The sequence below is a fragment of the Echinops telfairi genome, unplaced genomic scaffold (genome assembly GCF_000313985.2).
Source record: "Echinops telfairi isolate 266 unplaced genomic scaffold, ASM31398v2 ScPeMD7_443;HRSCAF=831, whole genome shotgun sequence".
NCBI lineage: Eukaryota > Metazoa > Chordata > Mammalia > Afrosoricida > Tenrecidae > Echinops > Echinops telfairi.
In genome coordinates, this window is record NW_022104341.1 from 72660692 (window position 1) to 72685483 (window position 24792).

Consider the following 24792-nt stretch of genomic DNA (forward strand, 5'->3'; position numbering starts at 1 on the left):
AAATAAGTTACATTCTGTGTTAGACAGGGTTCTCTAGAGAGATAAAACCAAATTGCTGATAATTTAATATATTTATTTATAAAGATAATTAGATATATAACAAGAAATGAACTGTTAAATCATATACAGATAAATATATAATACAAGAAATAAACAGTTAAATTATAAAGCACTACAAATGGCTCAGTGCAACTCATGTCCATGAGAGAAAGTTGAGAGACTAGCAGTCCTTCAAGTCTAGTCTGCTGCCAGATCTTCCTCTATTTGTAGAGAGAGCTAGGCTATGTCAGCACAGCAGCCAATCACAAGGCAGGTCACCAACCGCCAGTCCCCAGCTCCAGAGATGTCTTAAAGGGACCTCAATTTACAGCGACACAGTCCACAGGCTAGGTGTCCCACAGGTAGTGTAGCCTTTAAATTGAGGCACAGAACAAGCAAGGCAGCCACACACTGGTCCGATGATCACAGAGCAAGAGACAAGAAAGGTGAGGCTCACCAAGCCATTTATCTCTCTGCCCTTCAGTTAATCCCACTTGTGTTTATCAGCCAGGCTGGCACAATAAACTAACTCACTTTCTTTAGGACATTCATTCTCCGGAGAGAGTGTCTTGAATTTTTTTTACTATGATGTCATTTTCATGACTGAAGCAGTGTGACCAAGGCTCCTCCTCTCTAGGAACAACACAGCTCCCCATTCTACCCAGTTGCTCACTGACAGACAGTGTGGGAGAAAGCTCTGGACGGTGTGACTCACCCCAACAGATCCACTTTGGGAATATATTACGGTAACTCAAAACTAAACCCACTGCCAGCAAGTCAGTTCCAACTCAGAGCAACGCTGCAGAGAGTGTTTGAGATTACAAACATTCACAGGAACAGACAGTCTCTCTTCTCTTCCCCAGAGCATTTGGTGGGTTTGAACTACTGGCCTCATGACAGGTCAGCAGTCCAATGCCTACCAACAGCACCACCAGATCTCCTTTAGAAATAGATTCAGGTGCTCACAAAAGTGGACTTTGTGGGTGGAGCCAATTGTTCCCCACAGGAGGACGCTGCCTGGAGGTCACTCACCTCTTGGTAGCAATGGGGTCCTGCTCTGCTTCCAGAAGTGTGGGTGGATGCTGACCAGGTTATTCCTGGCAGTGATGTCGAGCTCCATACGACATCTGCCACACTATCCTACCTCTTTCTGGACTTTAACAAAGGACGCAAGCACTCTGGCTTTGGATTAGAAGGGGTTATAAGCGGATCCACCGTTCATCCCTCTGATGTCCGGCTCCCGTGTTGATATCACGTCCTTATTTGAACTCTCGGGGTAGTTCATCTCACGTCACAAGATATCTGAATCCAGCTCTCTTGGTAAACATCATGACCACCAGATAGAGGACTCCAGCGTGATTCCACCACATCCCAGCCCGTCGAGTGTCTTTTCTTTAAGACCCCCATTCCCACTCCACCCTCCCGTCCCCAAATTTGTCTTCCGACCTTTGGGGCCTCAGGTCACTGCAGATGTGACCTTCACAAAAGAGCTTTAATGAGTAGCATCTGAGTTATAATCTACAGTTGAAAGGCACTGTCTTCTTAGAAGCAGGTGTGATCCTTTCCCTTTAAAAAGACAGAAAGAGAAAATGAAACTGGGTCCTTAGAAAAGCATCACCTCTTATCTCTGAAGGGGCACCTGTCAGATGCAGGGCGCATGTTATCCTACACTGGGCACGAGGCCCAAACTGAAGACCGTCAGACTTTTTCAAACGCAATAGCCTAATTTCTAAAAAGGAGTTTCCCTTCACATGGTGCATAGCTTGGCTTGTCAGCGTCTCTCGGGTAGCTTGTAAGAACTTCAAATCCAAAATTCTGGCACCTGAAAGATCATCTAGACCAGGGGTGGACAAACTTTTGAGATGGGAGAGCCAGTCCTGTCCCTCCCAACAATTTAAAAATCATTTGAAAGCCATAAATATATTTTTATAAACAAAATCACCATTACCTGAATAATATCCTTTAAATTTTTTCAATTGTACTTTAGAGCCACATGTACGGACCAAAAGAGCCACATCTGGCTCTTGAGCCTCAGTTTGCTGACCCCCGATTTAGACCAACCAGGAGAGGGAAGTGGCCTGAGGGCCCCAAGGTTGAAGGAAGTTGCCCGAGGCCGTCCTGATGGCCAGAGCACCTGAAGTCCAGCCCAGTGCTGCTGCCTCAGCCCAGAGTTCCTCCCGCTGTTCTCACTGCTTCTGGAGCGGAATCCCAGAGGACTGGTTTCCCAGCCAAGGATCACCTGGATGGTGGCATCTCAGTAAGAGCCCTGGGCTGTGTCGAGCATCATCATATTTCAAGACGTGGTTCGGTATCTGTATCTTGTCTGCCTTCTCCACCAAGAAGGAAGCTCCACGAAAGCAAGAATGTCTTCGTTGACATTTCCTCCACGTCTAGAACAGTATCTGGCTCTTACTAAGTGCTCCACAGTATTTGTCAAAGGAAGAAAGGTGAGAGGGAAGGAAGGAGGGCTCACCAAGGTCAAGGAGGTCATTATACCACCCTGGGGGTCTCCCCTGGCCCCCACCCTGGCTCAGCAGTCATCTTTCACCTGGACCATCAAGACAGTCTCCTTGCCTTTATCCCGCTGCGTCCCGTTCCCCTGCCCTGCAATGTCGTAGACTTGGGTGTCTATAATCCAAGAATTGCTTTCCATAAAATCCTTCTCTTCTAAGGGTCTGGGAGAAAAATGTTGCAAAACATTCATCTGAAAAGTGACTTTATATATTAGGATATATAAAGACTCAAAACTTAGCAAGAAAACAAACAATCCTTTTCCTTAATATGCAAGCGATTTGAAGATACTGTGCCAAAGATGACATATAGGCCAGTAGGCAAAGCACATAAAAAGATGCTCATTAGGGAAGTGAAAATTAAAACCACCTAAAATACACCTATTAGAATGGCTAAAACTGCAGAAGAGGAGGAGGAGGAGGAGAAAACCTGACAATCCTATGTGCTAGTAATATGGTCATGTATTACAAACGAGAATGCAAAATAGTACAGCCATTTCAGAAAATAGTTTGGTAGTTTCGGACAAAGTTAAATGTACACTTGGAAAGCAGCCTGGAAATTCCACTCTTAGGTATTTATCTAGGAGGAAGTTAAACATGGCTGCATAAAGACCTATGACTGTTCATAGGGACTTGATTCAAAAGCACCCAAACTGGCAGCAACACGAATGTTCCTCAGATGGAGAATAGACAAGCAGACTGTGCAAGAGCCCTGCAACGGAACGAATGGCAGCGTTCAAGGGAACAAATGTCTAAGACACGTAGCAACGTGGGTGAATCCCAAGAGCACTGTACTCAATGAAGGGAGCCTGATTCTGCATGTGGCAGGATTCCACATGAATGACAAATTCTGGAAGAGACAAAAAAATAGTACAGGGAGGGTTTCTAAACACACACACACATGTAGTCAGAAGAGAGAAAATCTCAACAAATGGAGAGTGAACCAAAGCATTCAGATAAAGAAACATCCAGGACCTGCCATCTTCACTGGGAACTTCCACCAAACCTTTGAGATGAACACTGATCCTTCTCAAATCTCTTCCGAAAACTAGATGAGGAGGGCGTGCTTCCTAGCTCATTCTAGAAGCCGACGCTATCCTGATCCAACACGAGATAAAGAGAGACACTCCAGGATGAAAAGTCTATAGAGCAACGGCCCTTGTGAACGGAGGTGCACAAATCTTCAACAAAATGCTAGCAAATCAGACTCCATCCACTCGTCAAAAAGACCGCGACGACCACGGATTTGTTCTGGGAATGTGAGAGTGGTTGCACGTACGTACGTCCAGCAGTCGCGGGGAGACACCACATTCGAAACGGGAAGGGAAAGCCCTGCAGGTCGTCTCCACTGGCGCAGAAAAGGCAAAATCGAGAACCCACAAACTAGCACCCATACAAATGTAACTCTGCAAACTTGGACTAGAAGAGAAACAACTACACATGAGATGAAAAACCTAAAGTTAACATGGTGTTCATGCCTGCTTGTATTCAACATTGTAGTGGACAGTTTTGCCCAGAGCAAAAAAGGAAGAAAAATAAATAAATGGCATCCAAGATGATTAGTTAACAAAAGGAAAGGAAAACATTAAACTGTCTGCACCGCCCCCCCACTAACATGTTCCCAATTCTACTTTGCAAGGTAGAGGATGTACACTGGATGTGCACTGGACCAGAGGATGTACACTGGTATAGATAGGAACTGGAAACACAGGGAATCCAGGGCGGATGATCCCTTCAGGGCCAGTGGTGTGAGTGGCGATACTGGGAGGGTAGAAGGAGCGTGGATTAGAAAGGGGGAACCAATTACAAGAATCTACATGTGACGGACAACAGAAAAGTGGGTGAAGGGAGACGTCGGACAGGGCAAGATATGACAAAATAATAATTTATAAATTATCAAGGGCTCATGAGGGAGGAGGAATCGGGGAGGGAGGGGGAAAATGAGGACCTGATGCCGGGGCCTTAAGTGGAGAGTAAATGTTTTAAGAATGATGAGGACAATGAATGTACAAATGTACTTCACACAATTGATGTATGTATGGATTGTGATAAGAGTTGTATGAGCCCCTGATAAAACAATTAAAAAGAAAAAAAGAAAATGTTAGTAAGTGTACTCTCACAACCATTTGCACCCAATAACTTGAGCTTAAACAACAACAAAAAACATAAAGTGTGTATTCATACTGTGTGAATCCTCAGTCTCTAGCTGCCAGAATCTTCAACTTTAATCTGTTTTACAGTTAGCCTTGAAGTTTCTAATGGAATTTAATTGTGATTCAGTTGATTGTAGACCCTCTGAGCATCCTGAAACCCACTCAACTCACAGATCACTTGCTCTGGCTGGATCCTCTGGTCTTTCAGCTGACCCCTCAGTGTAGAGCAGTGGTTCTCAACCGTCCTAATGCTGCGACCCTTTAATACACTTCCTCATGTATCCCCAACTATAACATTATTTTCATTACTACTTCATAACTGTAATTTTGCTACTGTTATGAATCATAATATAAATATCTAATATAAAAATAAAATAAAATAAATATCTAATATGCAGGATGTATTTTCATTGTTACAAATTGCACATCATTAAAGCATAGTGATTAATCACAAAAATATGTAATTATATATTGTGAAATATTTATTTCTAATTACAAATAAATGAGATGTTGTCTTGAAAAAAAAAACGAACAACATTAAACTGTCTGAATCATGCATGAAATGATGCCAGATAAAGAAGCTTAGAAAGAATCTGTAAGGAAGCTTTTAAGTTAATCAATTCATTCAGCAAGTTGCAGGTTACAGGATCAGCACACATAAATCCATTGTGTTTCTATAGATCAGTAATGAATCATCAGGAAAGGAAATTAAGTATTGTTGCTTGGTTTTGCTCTGTCTTGTTTTTGTGCATGTTAGTATATCCGCAGGTCTGTCTGGATAGGACAGGCTGGATGAACAATCTGGAGGAGAAAACAACGGGACCAACAGTTCCGGGGGGGACGTGGGAGAGGAGGAGGTGGGGGGAAAGGAAGTGGTGTTAACAAACCCAGGGACCTTCTCAGTTGGCTAGTCCGCGCTTCACGGTGACCACGTGCGGCCAAAGGAGGTGATCAGAAACGCGACCTGTCGGAGGAGACGCTACAGAACTCAGTGGGGTGCGCCACTCAGGCACTGGAGAAATACAACACAGGGAAGGGCACTGCGGCCCACAGCAAGAAGGAGTTTGACAAGAAGCACAATCCCACTTGGCACTGCATTGTGGGCAGAAACGTTGGTACTTGTGTGACACATGAAACTAAGCACTTCCTCTACTTCTACCTGGGCCATGTGGCCATCCTTCTGTTCAACTCTGGTTAAAGCGTGGATTGTGCCCACACACCCAGGGGGGCGTCCAAAAGCAAGGACAGCCGCCTCCATCCGAACACCAGAGCCTGCACTCCGCAGCCTGGCTCCCGGAACACCGCCATCTCTGAACCTGTGTTGTGTCCTTTGCTCCAGGACCTCCCCTGTGCTCGTTTGTGGTTAGAGAGCAATTAGCAAAATGGCTTACATTTGTATTTATTTTCTATTCCAAACTTTGCCCTGCCTCATGCTTTTTTATTTTTCTTTCCTCACAATCCATTCCTTTCCAAAAAAATTAAAAATCTGTTGGCGATATGAAAAAAAGTGTGGTACTGGTATAATGATAGATATTTAGACCAATGGAGTATCACTGAGAGTACAGATATAATCTCAAGATTTGCCATAAGATCTAGTTCTCAGGAGGAATACCGAGTCCATTCCATGGAGAAAGAATAGTTTCTTCAACAAATGATGCTGAGACAAAAAAATCTCCATAGGTGGAAAAGGGAGGCTTGACACAGACCTAACATCATAGCAAAAAGGAACTTAAAATGGATCACTGACCTAAAACTATTAAGAAAAAAATGAGTAAACCTTCAAGACTGTATTTTCTGGCAATGGATCTTTAGATATGATATGAAAAATATGAAGAACAAAAGAAAAAATAAACTCAATTCATCCAAATTAAAACTGTTTGTTCATCAAAGGACATTATAAAGAAAGTAAAAAGATAACTTGTGCAATAGGAGAAAAGCTTTGCAAACCATGTATCTGATAAGGATGTAAACTCCAGACTGGGTCAAGGAGCCTAGGACTCGATAACAAACATAAACACCACAATTTAAAACTGTTCAGGAGACTTGAACAGACATTTCTCCAAAGGAGATAGACAAATGGCCAATAAGCGCATGAAAAGATGCTCAGCATCCTCAGTCAAGAACCCAAACCAGTCCCCCTGGCATCCAGTCTGTTCTGACTCAGAGCGACTCTCCAGACGGAGACAGCCCAGCCCTCTGGGTTTCGGAGCCCCATCTTTCTCCAGCGCAGCTATGGGTTTGCACTACTGATCTTGGGGTGAGCAGCCCCACAAGTAACTACACCACGGGGGCTCCTCATCAGTAATTAGAGACATGCAAATAGAAGCCATAATAGATCCTACTCTATACCCACTAGATCGGCTATTATCAGAAACCAGAAAAACAGCAAGTGTTGGAGAGGATGTGGAGAAACTGGGATCCTTGTTCATGGCTGAGGAGAGTGTAAAATGGTGTAGCCATTGTGGACAATAGTTGGGCAGTTCCTCAAAAGGTCAAAGAGAATTACCATTAAGAAAATCAATTAAAAAGTTCACTGCTATCACGTTGATTCGGACACATGGTGACTGTGAGCCACCCCAATACCGTCAAACCAAACCAAACCAAACTCCCTGCCATCAAGTTGATTCCGACTCACAGCGACCCCTAGGACAGGGTAGAACTGCCCCGGGAAGTTCTGAGACTGTCACTCTTTACCGGAGCAGGAAGCCCATCCTTCTCCCTCCGAGCGCTCGCGGGTGGGGGGCGGGGGCTTCAAACTGCTGACCTTTCAGATTTCAGCCCACTACGTAACCGCTGGGTGTGCACTCATAAGAAATGAGAGCAGGGACTCAAACGGCTACTTGTACACCAATGTTCACCAATGTTCACGGCAACAATCTCTACGAAGGGGAGCGCCAACTCAATGACTGTGGGCAGATGGACGGATAAACCAACCGTGGTGTGTACAAACAAGGAGATGGTATTCAGTCATACAAAAGATTCGAGTCCTAGACAACTGGACATCCCCTTACAGAAGGGTCTCGGGGAGGAGACAGCCAGTCAGGGTGCAGTGTAGCAACGATGAAACATCCAGCTTTCCTCTAGTTCCTAAATGCTTCCTCCCCACCCACTATCATGATCCCAATTCTACCTTACAAATCCAGCTAGACCAGAGGATGTACACTGGTACAGATAGCAATTGGAAACACAGGGAATCCAGGACAGATGATCCCTTCAGGACCAGGGCTGAGAGTGGTGATACCAGGAGGGTGGATGGAGGGTGGGGTGGAAAAGATCTACATATAACCCCCTCCCTGGGGGATGGACAACAGAAAACTGGGTGAAGGGAGATGTCAGACAGTGTAAGATATGACAAAATGATAATAATTTATAAATTATCAAAGGTTCGTGAGGGAGGGGAAAGCGGGGAGAGAGGGGGAAAAATGAGCTGATACCAAGGGCTCAAGCAGAAAGCAAACGTTTTGAGAATGATGATGGCAACAAATGTACAAATGTGCTTGATACAATAGATGTATGTATGGATTGTGATAAGAGTTGTACAAGTCCCAAATAAAATGATTTTTTTAAAATTCCATACTTACCTCTTAGCTTGTTTTAAAGAATAAAAATACTCAAATATGACTTTGCTTAGCAAAAAAAAAAAAGATTGAAGTCCTGATACACACTACAATATGAATAAAACTTGAAAACAGTGTGCTAAGTGGGATCAAGCCTGGCCTAGGCTGCTGGAGGGTGAGTATTCACCTGGCAGAGAGCTGAGTTTTCTCTTCCAAGACCATCCCAGACCCATCAGCCTCCAGTTAAACTACAGACTCAGTAACAATCACAAATGGCTACTCTTCTACGCTGTTGAGTCTCGGCATGCTTTGTTGTGCGGTGACCACTGTCCTCTTACCCCCATGGACTCTGCGCAGGTTGTTTGGACGAGATACTGTCGGTAACTCAGTGTGTGGCCTGGGAAAGGTACTCCCTCTCCTTATCTAGATAATCAAGGTAACAAGACAGACCTCACTGAGCGTTGTGAGGTCCAGAAGACACTTCCTTTTCATCGATAGTGCCCACAGCACAGTTCACCCTTGACTAATGGTAGTGACTTTTCAAGCCCAACTCTTAGTCGTACGTGGAGAGCCAGCTCAATGCCACTTGTTCCGCACAACTCTTCTTGAGTCTCCAGATGCTTTCCTCCCCTGACCTCCCATAGCCCTTTCTCTACCCGCCTCCAATACATTTCCATGGCTTTGGACAGAGGTATCCAAGACAAAGGCAGACTCAGAGTTAGCAAAATGGTGACGTGATGTTGTATAGAGATGGGATAGAGACATTTCCCCCCTGACCCTGAGGTTCCTTCCACCATCCCATACAGCCTTCCTTCAAGGACAGTGCCAGCATGCTTCTGAGCTTACAGTGAGCATTTCATATCGTTTGATTCCGCTGCATCTGGAGGGGGTTCTTGCCCCCTATGGAGCATTGAACTTGGAGACTGTCACCACTCGCAGCCAGTAGGCAAACACTGGGAAGCTAAACGTCTCACCAAGGGCATGAGAAGTCTGGCATTACAAAGGACTGTCCTTTCCCAAATGCCAACAGTGCTCAGCTGAGACGGGTTGAGGAGGACGTGATGAGACAACGAGTCTTTCTCGAAGCAGATCTGGCCTGTGAGAAAGGTTTCCGTGTCCTTATTCTACAGCTGAGCAAACAGAGGAGCCTGTTGAGTAACCCAGGGTCACACGACAGAGCAGAGATCTGAAGTCACAGCTTGTTCCAAAGCCCACAAACTTGCCAGAGCCTCCCAACGGTTCACATGAAATTGTGAAATCCAGACTGATTGTCAACCCCACTGTTGAGTGCTGAGTCCAGGCTACCGGTGCTATAAAGAGCTGTGTGCCCTGTGAGCTGTAGGTGTTGGAGGAGGTGTGAGGGGCCGTGACCCAAAAAAGAGGACTTGGTCTGCGCTTCCAAAGATTCTCTTTTGTACACAACGTTCTGAATCTCTCACCAGAACAGCATGTACAAAGTCCAGGGAGGTAAGAAGAAAGTGATTGGGTGAGGGAAGGTGGGGTAAGGACAGAGAGATGGGTGGTGGTAAAGGTCATCTCTGACTTAGCTTTCTTTCCTGAGTTCAAAGAGCCACCTCTCCCACCAGCCTCATCTTCTGTCAAGTTCGGGGGGCGGTGGGGGGGACCTGAGTCCTACCTGCCCTCATCTTTCTTCTTACGCTGCGCTCTCCTTTTGGGGAGTGGAGGGTGAGAGGCTTCCCCACGCAGCTGGGAGCCACTCTGAGACAGAACTGCTGTCTGTTTCCCTTCTACGGTCTCAAAAAAAACAGCATGATGGCTGGCACAACCTAAGTGTTCAATCAATTCCTGAGAAACACGGGCATGGGTGCCTGCTACCAGTGGGTTACTCTGGGAAATGGCTTCCTCTCTCCCATCTTCAATGATCTAAAGCAGGGGTGTTCAACTCCATTAAAACGCCGGCCATTTGGTACAACAGGCAAGATTCACGTGGGCCACATCACATTTACAAATTTTGTTAAATTTATAGTTTGAAGTGAGGATTCAGGAATATGGATAGGATAATTAAAACACGATCTAATTGCTTTTATTGAAGCATTTATTTTATTTAATGTATTTGTAACATTAAATTTATTCATTTTTACCTGAAACTTTTTTACCAGCTTTCCTCCTACTAGTTTTCACTTACCTCTTATGTTGTGACCGGGAAATATAACAGGGTAACTAATAAAAAACACAACATGTTGGCCAGCTGACAAACGTGATGCACGATCGTAATGGCTTCCCTCTAGAAATGTTAACTAGTGCTGCCGCTAGGTATGATTCATAACAGCACAACCCAGAGTGCTCTTTTTAACCTTTTCACTACTGGGATCTGTTTACATGACGTGACACTGAGAGTGGCAGACACATCGCTTCCAAACGTCGCTGACTGAGTCAGTGTGTTTATACACATCCCCAGGCCCCAGAAAAGGCACCAGGCCACGTGCAGACTCTTCTTCAGTAAAGGGTTAATGAGGGAATCGTGTGTACGGATCTCCCCTAAGTGCTATTTTCTTCATAAAATTTTTTTCTATTTTCATTTTATTTCAGAGCATTGCGGGCCACAAAAAATTACCTCGGGGGCCACATGCGGCCCGCAGGCCACCAGCATGACACCCCTGCTCTAAAGGGAAAATCACTGAGAATGACCCCTACCATTGAAAAACATGATTGTATCTACTAAATACATACACAACCACTGCACTCACTTTGTACATTATGAACACATTCCAAAGTTCTGTTTCATGTTTTACCATCAAGATATTATTATTGTAGATTTGGGCATATACTAGATATGGACATATCAGTTCAATTTTGAATATCTGGGCAAAGAATATTAGTCCTTTGTCTGAGAAACTAGAAAGAAGTCATCTGCACGCTGAAGTGCTCCGGGGAAGGCGTACTTGATGTCTATCACGTATTTTAAAATGCACCCATAATGTAAAAGGATTAGCAGATGGGTCAAGGATCGGCTAAGCATCAGGCAGAGAGAACAAGCGAGAGTCATCTAAGTGGTAAGTGGTGGTACAACTGCGCAATCCTCCAGCTGCGCCGCGTGCTTTGCACACTCTGGAAAATGTCCTACAGGGCTGCCTCCTATTTTAATAAAACAATTAAATTTTTATTGTGACTATAGCTCACAAAGGGAAAAGTATGAGAAACAGAGCACAGACAGGATCCCAGAAAGCGCCCGAAACACCCCAAGTCTTTGGCTTTACCTTTCTTTCCATCTCCCCTTTCCCTCCCTGATCTCTCCCCCTTTCCTCAGTCTCCCCGCAGCCTTCAAAGTTTGCTTCTTTGGGGGTGACAAACATTTCTGTTATTTTTCTTTCCTAGTAGTGGTTTCATACCATATTTGTTTTTATAGGATTGACGAACTTTACTGAGCATAATATCTTCCAAATTCATCCGTGTCATAAAGTGATTGATAGTTTCATCATTTCTTTTTAAAGATGCAAAAGAGTCCATTGTATTTACGTACCTGAGATGACTTATTAATTCATCCTCACATGGGCATTTTGGTCTTTCCCTGGTGATGTAGTGATAACCCTTTGGGCTGCTCACCACAAAGTCAGCAGTTCAAAACCACAGGCAGTGCCGTGGGAGAAAGACGGGCTTTCTACTCCCATAAGAGTGAAACTCACAAGGGCAGGTCTGCCCTGTCCTAAGGGGCTGTGAGGGGTCATCCCACATTCGATGGCAGTGAAAATGTGCTTCCAGGAATTTCCCCATTTCTTTGGGTTTTTCGCTTGCTGAGGTGTGGTCCTTCATAACATTATATGGTTCTCTCTTTTATTCTCGTGGGGTTTGTTGTGATGCCCATATCATTTATGTGCAATATTTGCTGCTTCTCCTTTATTGCATTTTCCAGTAGTTCATAATGCTGCTACTCTATCAAAGAACCAGCTTCCTGTCTTGCTGCTTCCTGCTGTTTTCTGATTCATTTGTCTCTGCCGCATTCTTTATTATTTCGTTTTCTTCTGGTGGCTAAGGTTTGTCTTCCTCCTCCGCTCCCAACGGCGGCGGGTGTTGGGGTACGGTACTGGTTTTAGATCTTTCTTCATTTCTGATGCATGCGCTCATTGCTAGCAAGTGCCCTCTGATTCCTGCTTTGCTAGGTCTCAGAGAGTTTCGTAGGTTTTCATTATCATAGATTTAGAGGACATTTTAAATGCACTCCATTTCATCTTGTACTCGGCGGTCTTTAAGGAGGGTGCTTTTCGCGTTCCCTGGGTTTTTTTTGCGGGCTCTTCCTATCATTGGTCTCTAATGTTAGAGCACTGTGAACTGAAAGGATGTTTGTAATGCGTTGATGTTTCAGAGGCACTCGTGCTGGCTTTGTCGCCTAGTGGATGACCTACTCTGGAGCCCCCCCCCGCGCGCCCCCCGTGCTGGGAAGGATGTGCCGGGTGGCTGGGGGACTGTTCTGCATGAGTAAGACATCGAGGTGGTTGTGTTGTTTAGTCCTTCTGACTCTTCATTGATCTTCCGGTGGTCTGCATTTCCTCAAGATTGGTGTATCCTATTAAACTGTAGCACCATCCATTAGTCTCTTCCACTCTGTAAGGGTTTGGTTCATGTATTTTGAGAGTGTTTCAAAAGGTGCGTAGATGTTTATCATGGTTATATCTTCTTGTTCAGTTATGACTTTAATCATAATATAATGACCTTCTGTTTCTCTCAAGACAGCTTTTAGTTTGGTGTGTTTTATCAAAAAAAAAAAAATTGCTGCTTTTTTTTTGCTGCTGCTGCTAAGTTAGATTTTTTTCTCCATCCTATGATTTTTAGTCTGTTTTGTCTTTGCGTCTGAGGTGTGTTTCTTGTAAGGAACATATTAGTCAGTCATGTCTTATCCATTCTGTTAGCTTCTCTTTCTTTGTTGGTGAGCTTACTCCATTGACAGTCAGTGCTGCTACTGATAAGAGTGATTTTATTGTAGATTTTTAATGGTGTTATTGTTTTCTTTGTTTATCATAATTTTCTGGGCTGATTTTATTTTATTTGAGAAGTTTTTTGTTGCTTTTTTTTTCTTTTCCTTTTTCTTAAATCATTTTATTAGGGGCTCATACAAGTCTTATCACAATCCACACATACATCAATTGTGTAAAGCGCATTTGTACATTCATTGTCCTCATCATTCTCAAAACATTTCCTCTCCACTTAAGCCCCCGGCATTAGGTCCTCATTTTTCCGTTCGCTCCCTGCTCCCCCCTCCCTCATGAGCCCTTGACAATTTATAAATTATTATTTTGTCATACCTTGCCTATCCGACGTCTCCCTTCTGTTTGGTAGATGTTTATGGTTTTTCTCTTTTTCACTTTGCTGAGGTTTTAGCATTTTCTTTGAGATTAGCTTTGTGGTATTTACTTTCCAAGTTTAAAGTAATTTATTCTCTTTTGCTCACTATTCAGTTTCTTCTCTATCCAACTGCTCACATCTACGCGAGGCCTCTGTTACTGGATTGCTGTCTCATTGCAGACTGCTATTTCTGATTCTCTATTGTGGATTCTGTAGTTTTGCTTCCTGTAGTCTATGACTTGAGTGAGTTAACTTCCCTATGATGGTGTCCTATGTTGATTTCTGTCCAAAGAATCTCCTCTCCCCACCCCCACCCCCACCCCCACTATCATGATCTGAATTCTACCTTGCAAGTCTGGCCAGACCAGAGGATGCACACTGGTACAGATAGGAACTGGAAACACAGGGAATCCAGGGCGGATGATCCCTTCAGGACCAGTGGTGTGAGTGGCGATACTGGGAGGGTAGAGGGAGAGTGGGTTGGAAAGAGGGAACCGATTAAAAGGATCTACATGCGACCTCCTCCCTGGGGGACGGACAACAGAAAAGTGGGTGAAGGGAGATGTCAGACAGGGCAAGATATGACAAAATAATAATTTATAAATTATCAAGGGCTCATGAGGGAGGGGGGAAATGGGGAGGAAGGGGAAAAATGAGGACCTGATACCAGGGGCTTAAGTGGAGAGGAAATGTTTTGAGAACGATGAGGGCAATGAATGTACAAATGTGCTTTACACAATTGATGTATGTATGGATTGTGATAATAGTTGTATGAGCCCCTAATAAAACGGTTTTTTTAAAAATCTCCTCTTTAGTAATTTTTCTAAGGTTGGTCCTGTTTTCACAAATTCCTTTAGTTTTTCTTCTTCTGAAAGCGTCTTTCTTCCTCCATCATGTTTGAAGGACACTTTCTCTGGAGATAAGACTCTTGGTTGGCTAGTTTTTTCTTTCTTTCTAGGTTTTGTATATATTTTTCCATTTCATTCTTGCCTGCATGGTTTTTATTTTAAAGTTTATTCTTATTGGTTTTTCTTTACAGGTAGTTTTTCTTTTTTCCCTTGAGTTACTCTGAGTATTTTCTTTTCTTTTCAACAGTCTGACTGGCATGTAATTCACACATCATACAATTCAATAGCTCACTCACATCAAAGAGTTGTACGATCATCACTACAATCAGTTTTATAGCACTTCCTTCATTTTCGTACTCATTAGCTCCTTATTTCCCCCCAACTTTCCTTGCCATACCCCCAAGAAATCATTAATCCAGACTCTGTCTCTATAGATTTACTTAACCTGGCATTCACATACAGAAAACATTTAAAAAAACCAAAGACAAACTAACACCAAGAACAAAGTAAGAGAGAGTAAAACCTCAATCGTAAAGAAAGCAGAAAATATTAAAAACCATAAAAAATTCCAGATCGATCACGAGAGTCTTTTCTTTGATGCTGTAGCACCAACTGTCTTTGGTGCAATCGCAGCCAATGTGTCTCAGTTGTCACATCATCGGTCTCCTTATGTGAAGAGTCGAAAAGGAGAAATAAAAGGCTAACTTTCCCATGGAGGAGTTCACGTCCAGGCCTCTTGGCTGGAAGCCCAGAATCCTTGTGGTTTGGCATGAAGCAAAAGGTGAGGTTTGGGAATGAGGGGTGAGGGAGATTAGCTGTAATTACACAATCCAGGAGGAGGCTTTGCAAGTTTCACACACATGCCCTCCCTCAAGTGCAAGGAAGACAGGACAATGACACACTGTTCAAGGTAACTTGTATGTGGTAACTAGGGCCACCTCCCCACCTGGGTATGGAGGAGAGGTTGAAGTACAGGGCCAGACCAAGCCCCAGGTTTCTGATGCAAGCCTCAGGTACGCACATGTAAAACAGGAAAGTAGTGATGCCAAATATCCTTTGCATGTCTGCTGCACTTCTGGTTCCTGATTACCAGCCTGGAGCAGCCGTGCTGCTGTTAGCTGCCGTCAAGGACCCCACACCTGATGGCAGCTCTGTGTGTGCAGGGGAGAATGGTTCAGGGGGCTTTCAGGCTGGGGTACTGCAGAGGCAGGTAGCCAGGCTTGTGTCCAGCAGCATCTCTGAGTGGGTATGAACCGCCAACATTTTGGTTGGTAGCTCAGGGCTTAGCCAGTTGTGCCAACCAGGGACACCTCCTGAAGTGATGGGCAGGCATTAACAAATTGGGGGAGCGGGGGGGCAGTTTCTTGCCTCTGTATTTAATTCTGGCTCTTTTTTTGTAATTTCTCCAAGATCTCTTCTGGAGTTGTGGAGACCAGACTCTTCACCACCTTTTCACAAGTCTTACCGCCCTTCTCCAAATCCTTATCGCCCAGCATTGCTCCTCAGACTGCGGGCCACAGCAGGTGGAAGGGAGGAGGGAGGGGGTGGAAAGAGGGAGCGTTTATCTGGAGGAAGGAGGCTGAATTTGAGCAGATTTCAGAGAGAGACAATAGGGCTCACTTCCTGCACGCTTCCTGAGTTCTAAGACACGGAGAGATAGATTAGATCGCCGTGGAGCTCGGCGCAGGCCTCACCTTCTGTGGTCAGCCTTCTTAGGCATTTTGAGGCCCAACCGGCTGAGCAGAGGCCCAAATACCATGTGCTGCCCTCAGCGGCCTCAGCCTGCTTGTGGGCCAAGGCATTCCCCAGACATTTAACAATTATACGTTAACCTTAAGGAGAAAGGCTCCATTCATCCGGTATTCATTCATTCATTATTATTATTGTTTCAGTAAATATCTATGTGAAAGAATGGTTTCCCTTTCTAAATTCTTTATATGTACTACTCTGTGATATTAAGTATTTGTATCACACTGTTGAGCCACTGCATGGTTTCCACCACTATTCATTCTTCTTAATGGTTCCTCCTGCTTTATTTTTGTGTTACCTTTAAATTTCTGGTGCTGGGTAATTATTTTTTGTTTCCTCAATATTTCTTGTTTAATTATAACAGCTATTAAAGTTATGAATTTCCCTCTAACAGGTGCTTTGATCATGTTACAAATGTTTTACTAAGCAGTTTTCATTACAATTAATTTCTAAATAGTCTTTTTTTTTTTTCTTACATTCAAAGGCTACTTAGACGAATGTTCTCATTTCCAAGTATTTGACTTTGGGTAATATCCTTTTATTCTTTACTATCCTTTACTATCCTTTTATTAAGGTCATATCTAGAAAACCAAAACCAAGCCAAATTGACTGCCATTCGGCCCATTCTGACTCACAGCAACAGTGCACGTCAGGGCAGAACTGACCCCGCGGTTTCTGAGGCTGTAACTCTTTATGGGAGTAGAAAGTCTCATTTTCTCCCATGGAGCAGCTGCTGGTTTTGAACTGCCCATCTCTAGGTTAGCAGCCCAATTTGTAACCACCATGCCACCAGGGCTCCTATGTTTAGAAAATATGACCTAAAATTGACCTATTACCTAGGTTTGTTACTGTTATTTTAGCTCAGACATTTTAAAGATTTTTCACTGTGGTAAAATATAATAAAACACTTGTCATTTTGGTCCATTTTAAGTGTACAATTGGGGCATTAATTGTATTCACTGAGTGCTACAACCATTGCCACCCCCTATTTTCAAATAGTTATCATCCCAGACAGAAACACTGAGTAATTCTTAACCAATAGCTCCCTACCCTCTCATCCACCCAGCCCCTGGTAACTACTCATAAACTGGTCTCCGTGCATTTGCCTCTTCTACATATCATGTCTAAGTGGAATCGTACAGTACTTGTCCTTTTGTGCCTGACTGATTTCATTCCGAATACTCTCAAGGTTAATTCTTGCCATAGGATGTCCCAGAACTTTGTTTCTCTTTGTACAGATGAAAAAGATCCCATTGTAGGGACATTATTTACCAGGTAAACTTTACCCAGACGTGCTAAACGATGCTGGGGCTGTTCCCACCTCCTCCTGGTTGTTAAGTACCATCCACTTCCAGCTCATAGCAACACAATGGAACAATACAATGGAATCAAACACTGCCTGGGTCTGTTGCATCTGCATCATTGTTATGTTGACGCTCATCACTGAAACTATTGTGTCCATCTAGCTTGTCCGAGCTCGGCCTCCAGTTCACTGCTCCTCGACTTTACCAAGCACCATGTCCAAAGTAGATGCGGCAAAGTCTCACCATCCTTGTAGCTAAGGAGAAGTGTGGTCGTACTGATTCCAAGAGGTCTGTTCTTTTGGCAGTCGTAGTACGTGGACTCTTCTTTGCCAGCACCGTCCTTCAAATACATCGATTCCTCTGCAGCCTTCCTCAGTCAACGCCCCACTTTCACATGCACACGAGCCACTGAAAAGGCCACGGCTGGGATCAGGTGTACTCCAGTCCTCAAAGTAACAGCCTTGCCTTTCCACACTGTATGAAGTCTTGTGCAGCAGACTGACCCAGTACAGTGTGCTGTTAGATCTCTCGACTGCTGCTTCCACGGGCATTGATGGTGGATCCAGGAAAAACAGAATCCTTGACAACTTCCATTTTTTCCATCTCTTGGGTACCATGAATAATGCAACCATGGACACTGGTGTAGACGGAGGCCGTTCTTTAGAGTGTTAGCCTAAGAGTGGAATTGCTGAGTGTAGTTCAGTCTTACGGCTCTTCGCAGTGTAATCTTTATCACGGCCACCAAGAGACTGGTGGATTAAAAACAACAACCAGCTGCCACCGAGTTGTTCTGACTCCTATCAACCCTGTAGGATAGAGCAGAACCGTCCCTGGGGTTTCCTGGGCTATAAATCTCTCTGGGAGCAGACGGCTTCATTGTTCTCCTAAGGGACACGTGGTGACTTGAACCACCAGCCCTTTGGTTAACAGCTCAACACATAACTCCCTGAACCACCAGCGTTCCTTCATGATCAGGTAGGACTCTGCAAATGTGAGGTGTTTGTGACCCTCCAAGGGAATTGGATAGCTTGCTAATAATGTAAATAAGGTATATGGAACCCATGAAAGGCGGGCTCATGCATATGAGATAGATAGAACCATCAGGAGATGATTGGTCAGTTTTGCTATCCCATTAGGCTTCAAATGAGCCATCCCAGAGGAGTGAATGGGTCTCTCATGATCATGGAGAACGAAGAGTCAGCCCTTTGGGCTCTCTGAGCATCACCATGGCGGGTGGCAAGAGCAAGCATCTTACAAAAGGTGGCCAACAAGGAGCCAAGAAGAAAGTGATGGGTCTATTTTCTAAGAAAGATTGGTCTGAGGTGGAGCACCAGCTGTGTTCAGTGTAGCTGAAGGGAGCCCTGCTCATCTGCAGAATGAGGAAGCTGCATTTAGAAAACTCAGACAAATCACTGAGGATGTTCACGACCAAAGCTGCCTGACCAACCTCTATGGCATGGATCTCAGGAGTGACAAAATGTGCTTCATGCTAAAAAAAACAAACAAAAGGCAGACCGTGACTGAAGGCCATGCTGATGTCTAGACTACAATGGCTATCCGCTCCGTCTGTTCTGTGTGGGCTTTACTACACCACGCAACAAGCAGCTCCGGAAGACTTGGTATGCTCACACCGCGAACAGGTACGCCAAATCCAGAGGAAAACGGTGGAAATTATGACCCGAGAGGTGTGGGAAAGACTCGAAAGAAATGGTCAATAAATGGGTTCCATGAGGAGTTAGTTTGTCATGAAAATGAAGATGCCCAAGTTTGAACTGGGAAAACTCGTGCAGGTGATGGTTCTGGAAAAGCAACTGGCGCTGAGACAGGTGCGAACGCAGAACGAGCTGATGGCGATGAGCCGGCAGTTCAAGAATGTGTTTAAAAGACAGTCTTTGGATGCTAACAAATAAAAGATCTTCTGGGACGGGGGTGGGGGTGGGGTAGGAGTGTGTCATTGGACCGTGAGATTCTTGTGCTGAACCTCTTCTACCGGGAGACAGAGAGCTGTGACACCAGACACAGCGAGAGGCGGCAGAGAAGCCGAGGCAGCAGAAGTGGCAGAAACAAAAGGCCGAGGCCGAGCGGTGGCCTTCCCCAGCCACAGAACAAGAACGCTTTGTGCCTTTGGGCAGGAGGCTTGCTGGCACGGTGGGTTACCTGCGGGCCCTTAATGGGGATGGAGCTAACTTTGCCAATCCCTGGAGCCAGAGGTGAGCCCCTTTGGGCAAGGCTTCCTGGGAGAGTGGATGCTTAATTAGCAGAGCTACACTTGTCCAAGCAGAGCGGAGGCCAAGTGGCCATGGGACTGAGGGTTTTGTAACACTGGCACAGGGGGCCAGGGGACAGAGGATCTGGATGTCCCTGTGACCATGAACACAGCTGAGAGATAGTTGGCCGGACCAAAGAACTATATCCTGAGCATTCCTGATATCTCATTGTATGCAACCTGTTAACTTCACTAACAAACTCCCTAATCCTGAGCATTGTCTGTGAGCGCTGTGTGGCCACTGGAATGAAGGACCAACACCGCCGGAGGAGGAGGAAATGCCATGAGAGGAATGGTCAGCATTGGTCAGTCTTAGGCTGAAGGTGACTCTCCACGCCCTTCCGACTTGTGAAGCTCAGGAGGTTAGATGCTGTCCCATGCCATTTAGCACTGGATCGGAGAGTAATTGTATGTCTATCTTTTTTAGGAATGACCAAACTGTCCTTCCCAGAGGTTGAACCATTTTACATTCCCATCAGAAGTGCATGAGAGTTTTAATTTCTCCACTTTAGTTTAGGAATTATTATGAGTCTCCGTCTGCTCCCATAAAGATCTAGTCTCAGAAACCTTGTGAGGCAGCTCTACTCTGACCTAAGTGCGTCACTAAGAGCTGGAATCGAGGCTATGGCGGGGAGTGGGGGGAGAGTTTGCCCACAAGGACAAAAAGAATAAAAGAAGCAAAAAGGAAATATGTGTGTGTGTGTGTGTGTGTATAGATATACATATGTATGTGTGTGTAACAAGTTAGAAGGCAGATCCATTCACTGCCATGGATCTGATTCTAGCTCATAGTGCCCTCTACAGGACAGAGTAGGAATGCTCCAAAGCGTTCCTGGGGCTGTGACTCTTTACAAGAGCCAACCGTCTTATTTTTCTCCTATGGAGCAACTGTTGACGGAGTAGCCTGACACCGCCCGCTGTGCCACCTCTGGAAAACGGAGAGAAGAAAAGCAGGTAGGTGAATGGTAAATGACCCAAGGAAACAAAATGGCGAGTCAGTCAAAGGTAAAGCTAAGAAACTACCCTTCCCCTCCCCACCGCCAACTTGTAAGAGCAAAGACGCAGCAGCACCCAATTCGCTCTGGGAGTAGGCGTGAAGGTGGAATGGAAAACATATTGATCTGTTTAGTATCAATTCCCCTCCTCACTCCCTGAGGCCAGATGAGTGGCCCTCATTCAGCCTGCCGACCGGAGGTGGCTTTTCTGGCGGCAGTGCAACGGTGTCTCTGTGTGGGACGGCAGTGGGCAGAGTTGCCGTCATGACTCCCATACTGAAAGTAGGGAACTAAACTAAAGTTGAATCACCAACTACTGAAACCTTTAGCCTTTCCCCTCTTCACTTAGATTCCAGAGCTCCGGCAACCTGGCTGATATGCCACAGGCCAGGGATTGAATTGTGCAATCCTGTGGTTGGACGTGGGTGGTGCCAGCCCCCACCCCCACCCCGCCACTAATCACGGGTTCGATATATGGTTGAGATATATAAATATTATATCAAAGTCATCAAGAGCATGAGATAAAAGAGATATTAAAATAATGGCGTCAGACACGTTTTATGGTAGCAATGCTCACCTCAGCCCCGCTTGGTGGTCCACGTGGAGAGAGGGGGAGGGGAAGGAGGACAAGGGGAAAGGAAACAGGGGAACAAGGAAGGGAGATGAGAGGGGGAACTGACGAGGGGTCAAGGGAGGAGCAGAGAGAGAGGGAGCCCTCTCTATTGCTAACCCAGGCCTATATACCTTTGTGGGCATGCAAGCCCACTGATTACAGGTAAAGATATACGTCACAAGAAGGGGTTGAACTATAGGTTATACAGGAATGGAAGGGGGTGGTCTAGGGGCATACACGCAATAGGAAGAGGAGGGATTGGGGGTATGCATGTGACAAGATGGGTGGATCCTAGATTCAGGACGGCAGCTTAACTTTGGATGTCAGGGTGTAAACCCCACCTACAGGAAGGAACCAAGCTAATGGTCACAAGCCTCAGAGAGTAGTCCATTGTCCCCAGCAGCAGGGAGCAGGCCCACTCCCTGGTGGGGCTAGACAGCAGTCTGGTGGCTGATTGCCTCAAGGGAAGTAACTTTTATCATTAGTAGCAAGCAGTGTCCTAAGTCTAACATATCTGGGGGAGACGGTTTGGGAGAAATCTTTCTGTGTCCCACACAATCCCACCCCCGACAAATGTGTGTCCATTTGGCCGGGTGATGGTTTTCTGGTTTGACTGTTATATAATGATTCATTGTAGCAATTCTATAGTGATACTATCATCCTCCGGAGTGTCCGACGTGGTCCATCGCGTCAACCCTGATACTGAATAAGGTGATGGGAGGTGCAACTGTCTTAAGCACACTACAGCCCTGCTCTGATGTAGAGGAGGGCTCCCTGAGCTGCGGCAGGCAACACTTTTATCTCACGAGAGAGCAAAGGAGAAAGAAGGGTGCAGAACGAGAAGGACTGACTGCTCCCAAGATTGAAGAGCCAAGAGCGGGGAACATCTTTTGGACCCAGGGTCCCTGCACTGAGAGCCTCCTGGCACCAGGAGACGTATAGAGAGAAAGTCTCCTGATGCCGACACTAAATTCACACTCCGAACCGTGACAGAATAGATTTATTTCATGTCGTCCATTTGTGGTATTTCAGCTACCACAGCAGGAGATAACAACACCCCCCTAGAAGAACTCTCTGACCAAAGACAAGAGAAAAAAAAGTCTAATACTGACATGAGCAGTGACCCCAAAGAAACCACTCAGCTTGATGGTCATATGATGAAGTCCATCGTCAACTAGTGCCCCCAAGACCCTGCAGCAGGATTTTTGTGGCCCTGTCTCGACATCAGCACATATTCAAGGAGCGCTGAACATTGCAGGAGGGGAGGGGAAATCTCTGATATGTTAGACTGAGGCCAAAAGAAACACACAGAGCAAAGGGGTCTGGGAAAAGGGAGAGGGGGCGGAACATGGGGGCGATGTCAGGCAAACCTCTTACTCATTAATATCCTCAAAGAGAGAAAAGAGAAATTGCATGTATACGATAAGAGCATGTTGTTATTGAAAGTAACACTCAAGACATGGAAATAACTCCTAGAAATTAAAAGCATGACAGCAGAAGTATGCATTCAGTGAGTGAATGCGAGAACATTTCCAGCCACATGCGAACGGCCAGTCAGGACTCATCTTCTGGGCTCAGTAACACAGTCCTCCTCATCCAAGAGCCCACGTGAGGCCGGGCTTGAAGGGTGTTGCCAAACGGAGGGCCAGGGAGAGTCAGGCCCCATCCTAGCAATCTGAGCCCCCGGGGGTGGGGGGTGGGGGTGGTCTTCCAGTCAAGAACACACAATGTCCCTGTAGGGTGCACATTATACCCCTTTCATGGATGGGAACAATCGAGGTGTGGAGGGCAAAAAATGACTCGGCTGGAAGAGTCTTAAGAGCCTTTAAGGATCTTAAAGGAGAATCTGTAATAAAAGATGTCGTCCGTCTCAAATACTTGGCCTTCCTTTTACTTGCTTTTTTCCTAATTGCAAAACTAATGTTTATTTTGAAAAATGCAAATGTTTCAGAAACAAAACAAACAAGGCAGACTGTGTAAAGCCACCCTTCCGTGGCATCCATGGTCAGTAGTCTGGGGCGGGGTCCTCTGCCTTGCTTCTTACACCTCTGGGTCAACTGTTCTGTTTCTTTATGTATCCGTGTGTATTTACTCGTTTGGATGAGCTTTATAATCCATTTATCCAGTCCCCCTCACCAATCTCTTTAATATCTAGAAAAATACCCTTAAATGTGTGCAATATTTGTGGTTGCTGGAAGGGGCTGTCCAGTCAGTTCCAGCTCATAACCACCCCATGTGCGAGGCCATCACAACCATTCTTCTGCTTGAGGCCACTGTTGCAGCCCGGTGTCCACCTATCTTATGGAGGGTCTTGCCCTTCTTTGGTGACCTTCACCTTTACCAAACATGATGTCTGTTTTCAGGAACTGGTAGCATGTACAAAATATGTAAGACACAAGTCTCACCATTCTCGCTTCTAAGGAAGATTCTGGCTGTACTTCATAAAACACAGACTTTTTTTTTTCTCAATCTTTTGACAGTCCAGGGGATATTTAGTACTTTTCTCCAACACCATAATTCAACGGCATCACTTATTCCATCTTCCTTATTCATTGTCCAGTTTTCACATGCATATGAGGTGACTGAAAATACATGGCTTATGCACCCATGTTGTCTTCAGCGATCGTGTTGGGGAGGTAAGTATCAAAGAGTGTCAGGTTATTAGAACAAAGTAAAGTGTTCTTGTGTTTAGGGAGGCCTTGCATAGAGGCCCCAAAATATGACTGCTATCTTAATACTTAACATATAAATATATGCACATTGGCCTAGCTCCCTTTCATTATAAATTAATGTATTTACATATATACATGCCTATAGCTTTACCTCTGTAAATAGCTTTTGCCTCCTACTTCTTTCCTCTATTTCCGTTCACCTTGCTCATGTCCCACTATCATGCTCACCCTCCATTCAGCTCTCAGTAAATGGGTGCATAAGCAAAAGTGGTGAAGAAAGTGGATGGTGCCTGGTTATCAAAAGATATAGCATCTGGGGTCTTAAAGGCTTGAAGTTAAACAAGTGGCCATCTAGCTGAGAAGCAACAAAGCACACATGGAAGAAGCACACCAGCCTGTGCGAACACGAGGTGCTGAAGGGATCGGGTATCAGGTATCCGGAGACCCAAAACAAACAATCATATCGATGTGAACAAGGGGGGTCAGAGTGGAGACCCAAAGCCCATCGGCAGACAATTGGACACCCCCCACAGAAGGGTTATAAGGAAGAGACAATCCAACCAGGGTGCAGTATAGCACTGATGAAGCACACATCACTCCTCTAGTTCCTGAATGCTTCCTCCCTCCCCCACCTCCCCACTACCATGACCCAGTTCTACCTTACAAATCCGGCGAGACCTGAATACTGTACACACATTGGTACAGATAAGAGCTTTCGGCACATGGGATTCAGGACGGATAGAACCCTTGGGAACAGCAGTGGGAGTTGTGCTATCATGGGGGGGGGG

At 45.2% G+C, this 24792-nt stretch overlaps 1 protein-coding gene across 1 annotated transcript in view; it reads right to left on the reverse strand.

Moving 5' to 3' along the window:
* Nucleotides 1-1528: 1528 nt before the first annotated feature.
* Nucleotides 1529-24792, reverse strand: part of LEXM (lymphocyte expansion molecule) — a 46930-nt gene continuing 23666 nt past the window's right edge. Inside the window, exon 11 of the mRNA XM_045291750.1 lies at nucleotides 1529-1605. Coding sequence (XP_045147685.1) covers nucleotides 1551-1605 — 55 coding nt within the window. The 3' untranslated portion in view covers nucleotides 1529-1550. The remainder of the gene's footprint in view (nucleotides 1606-24792) is intronic.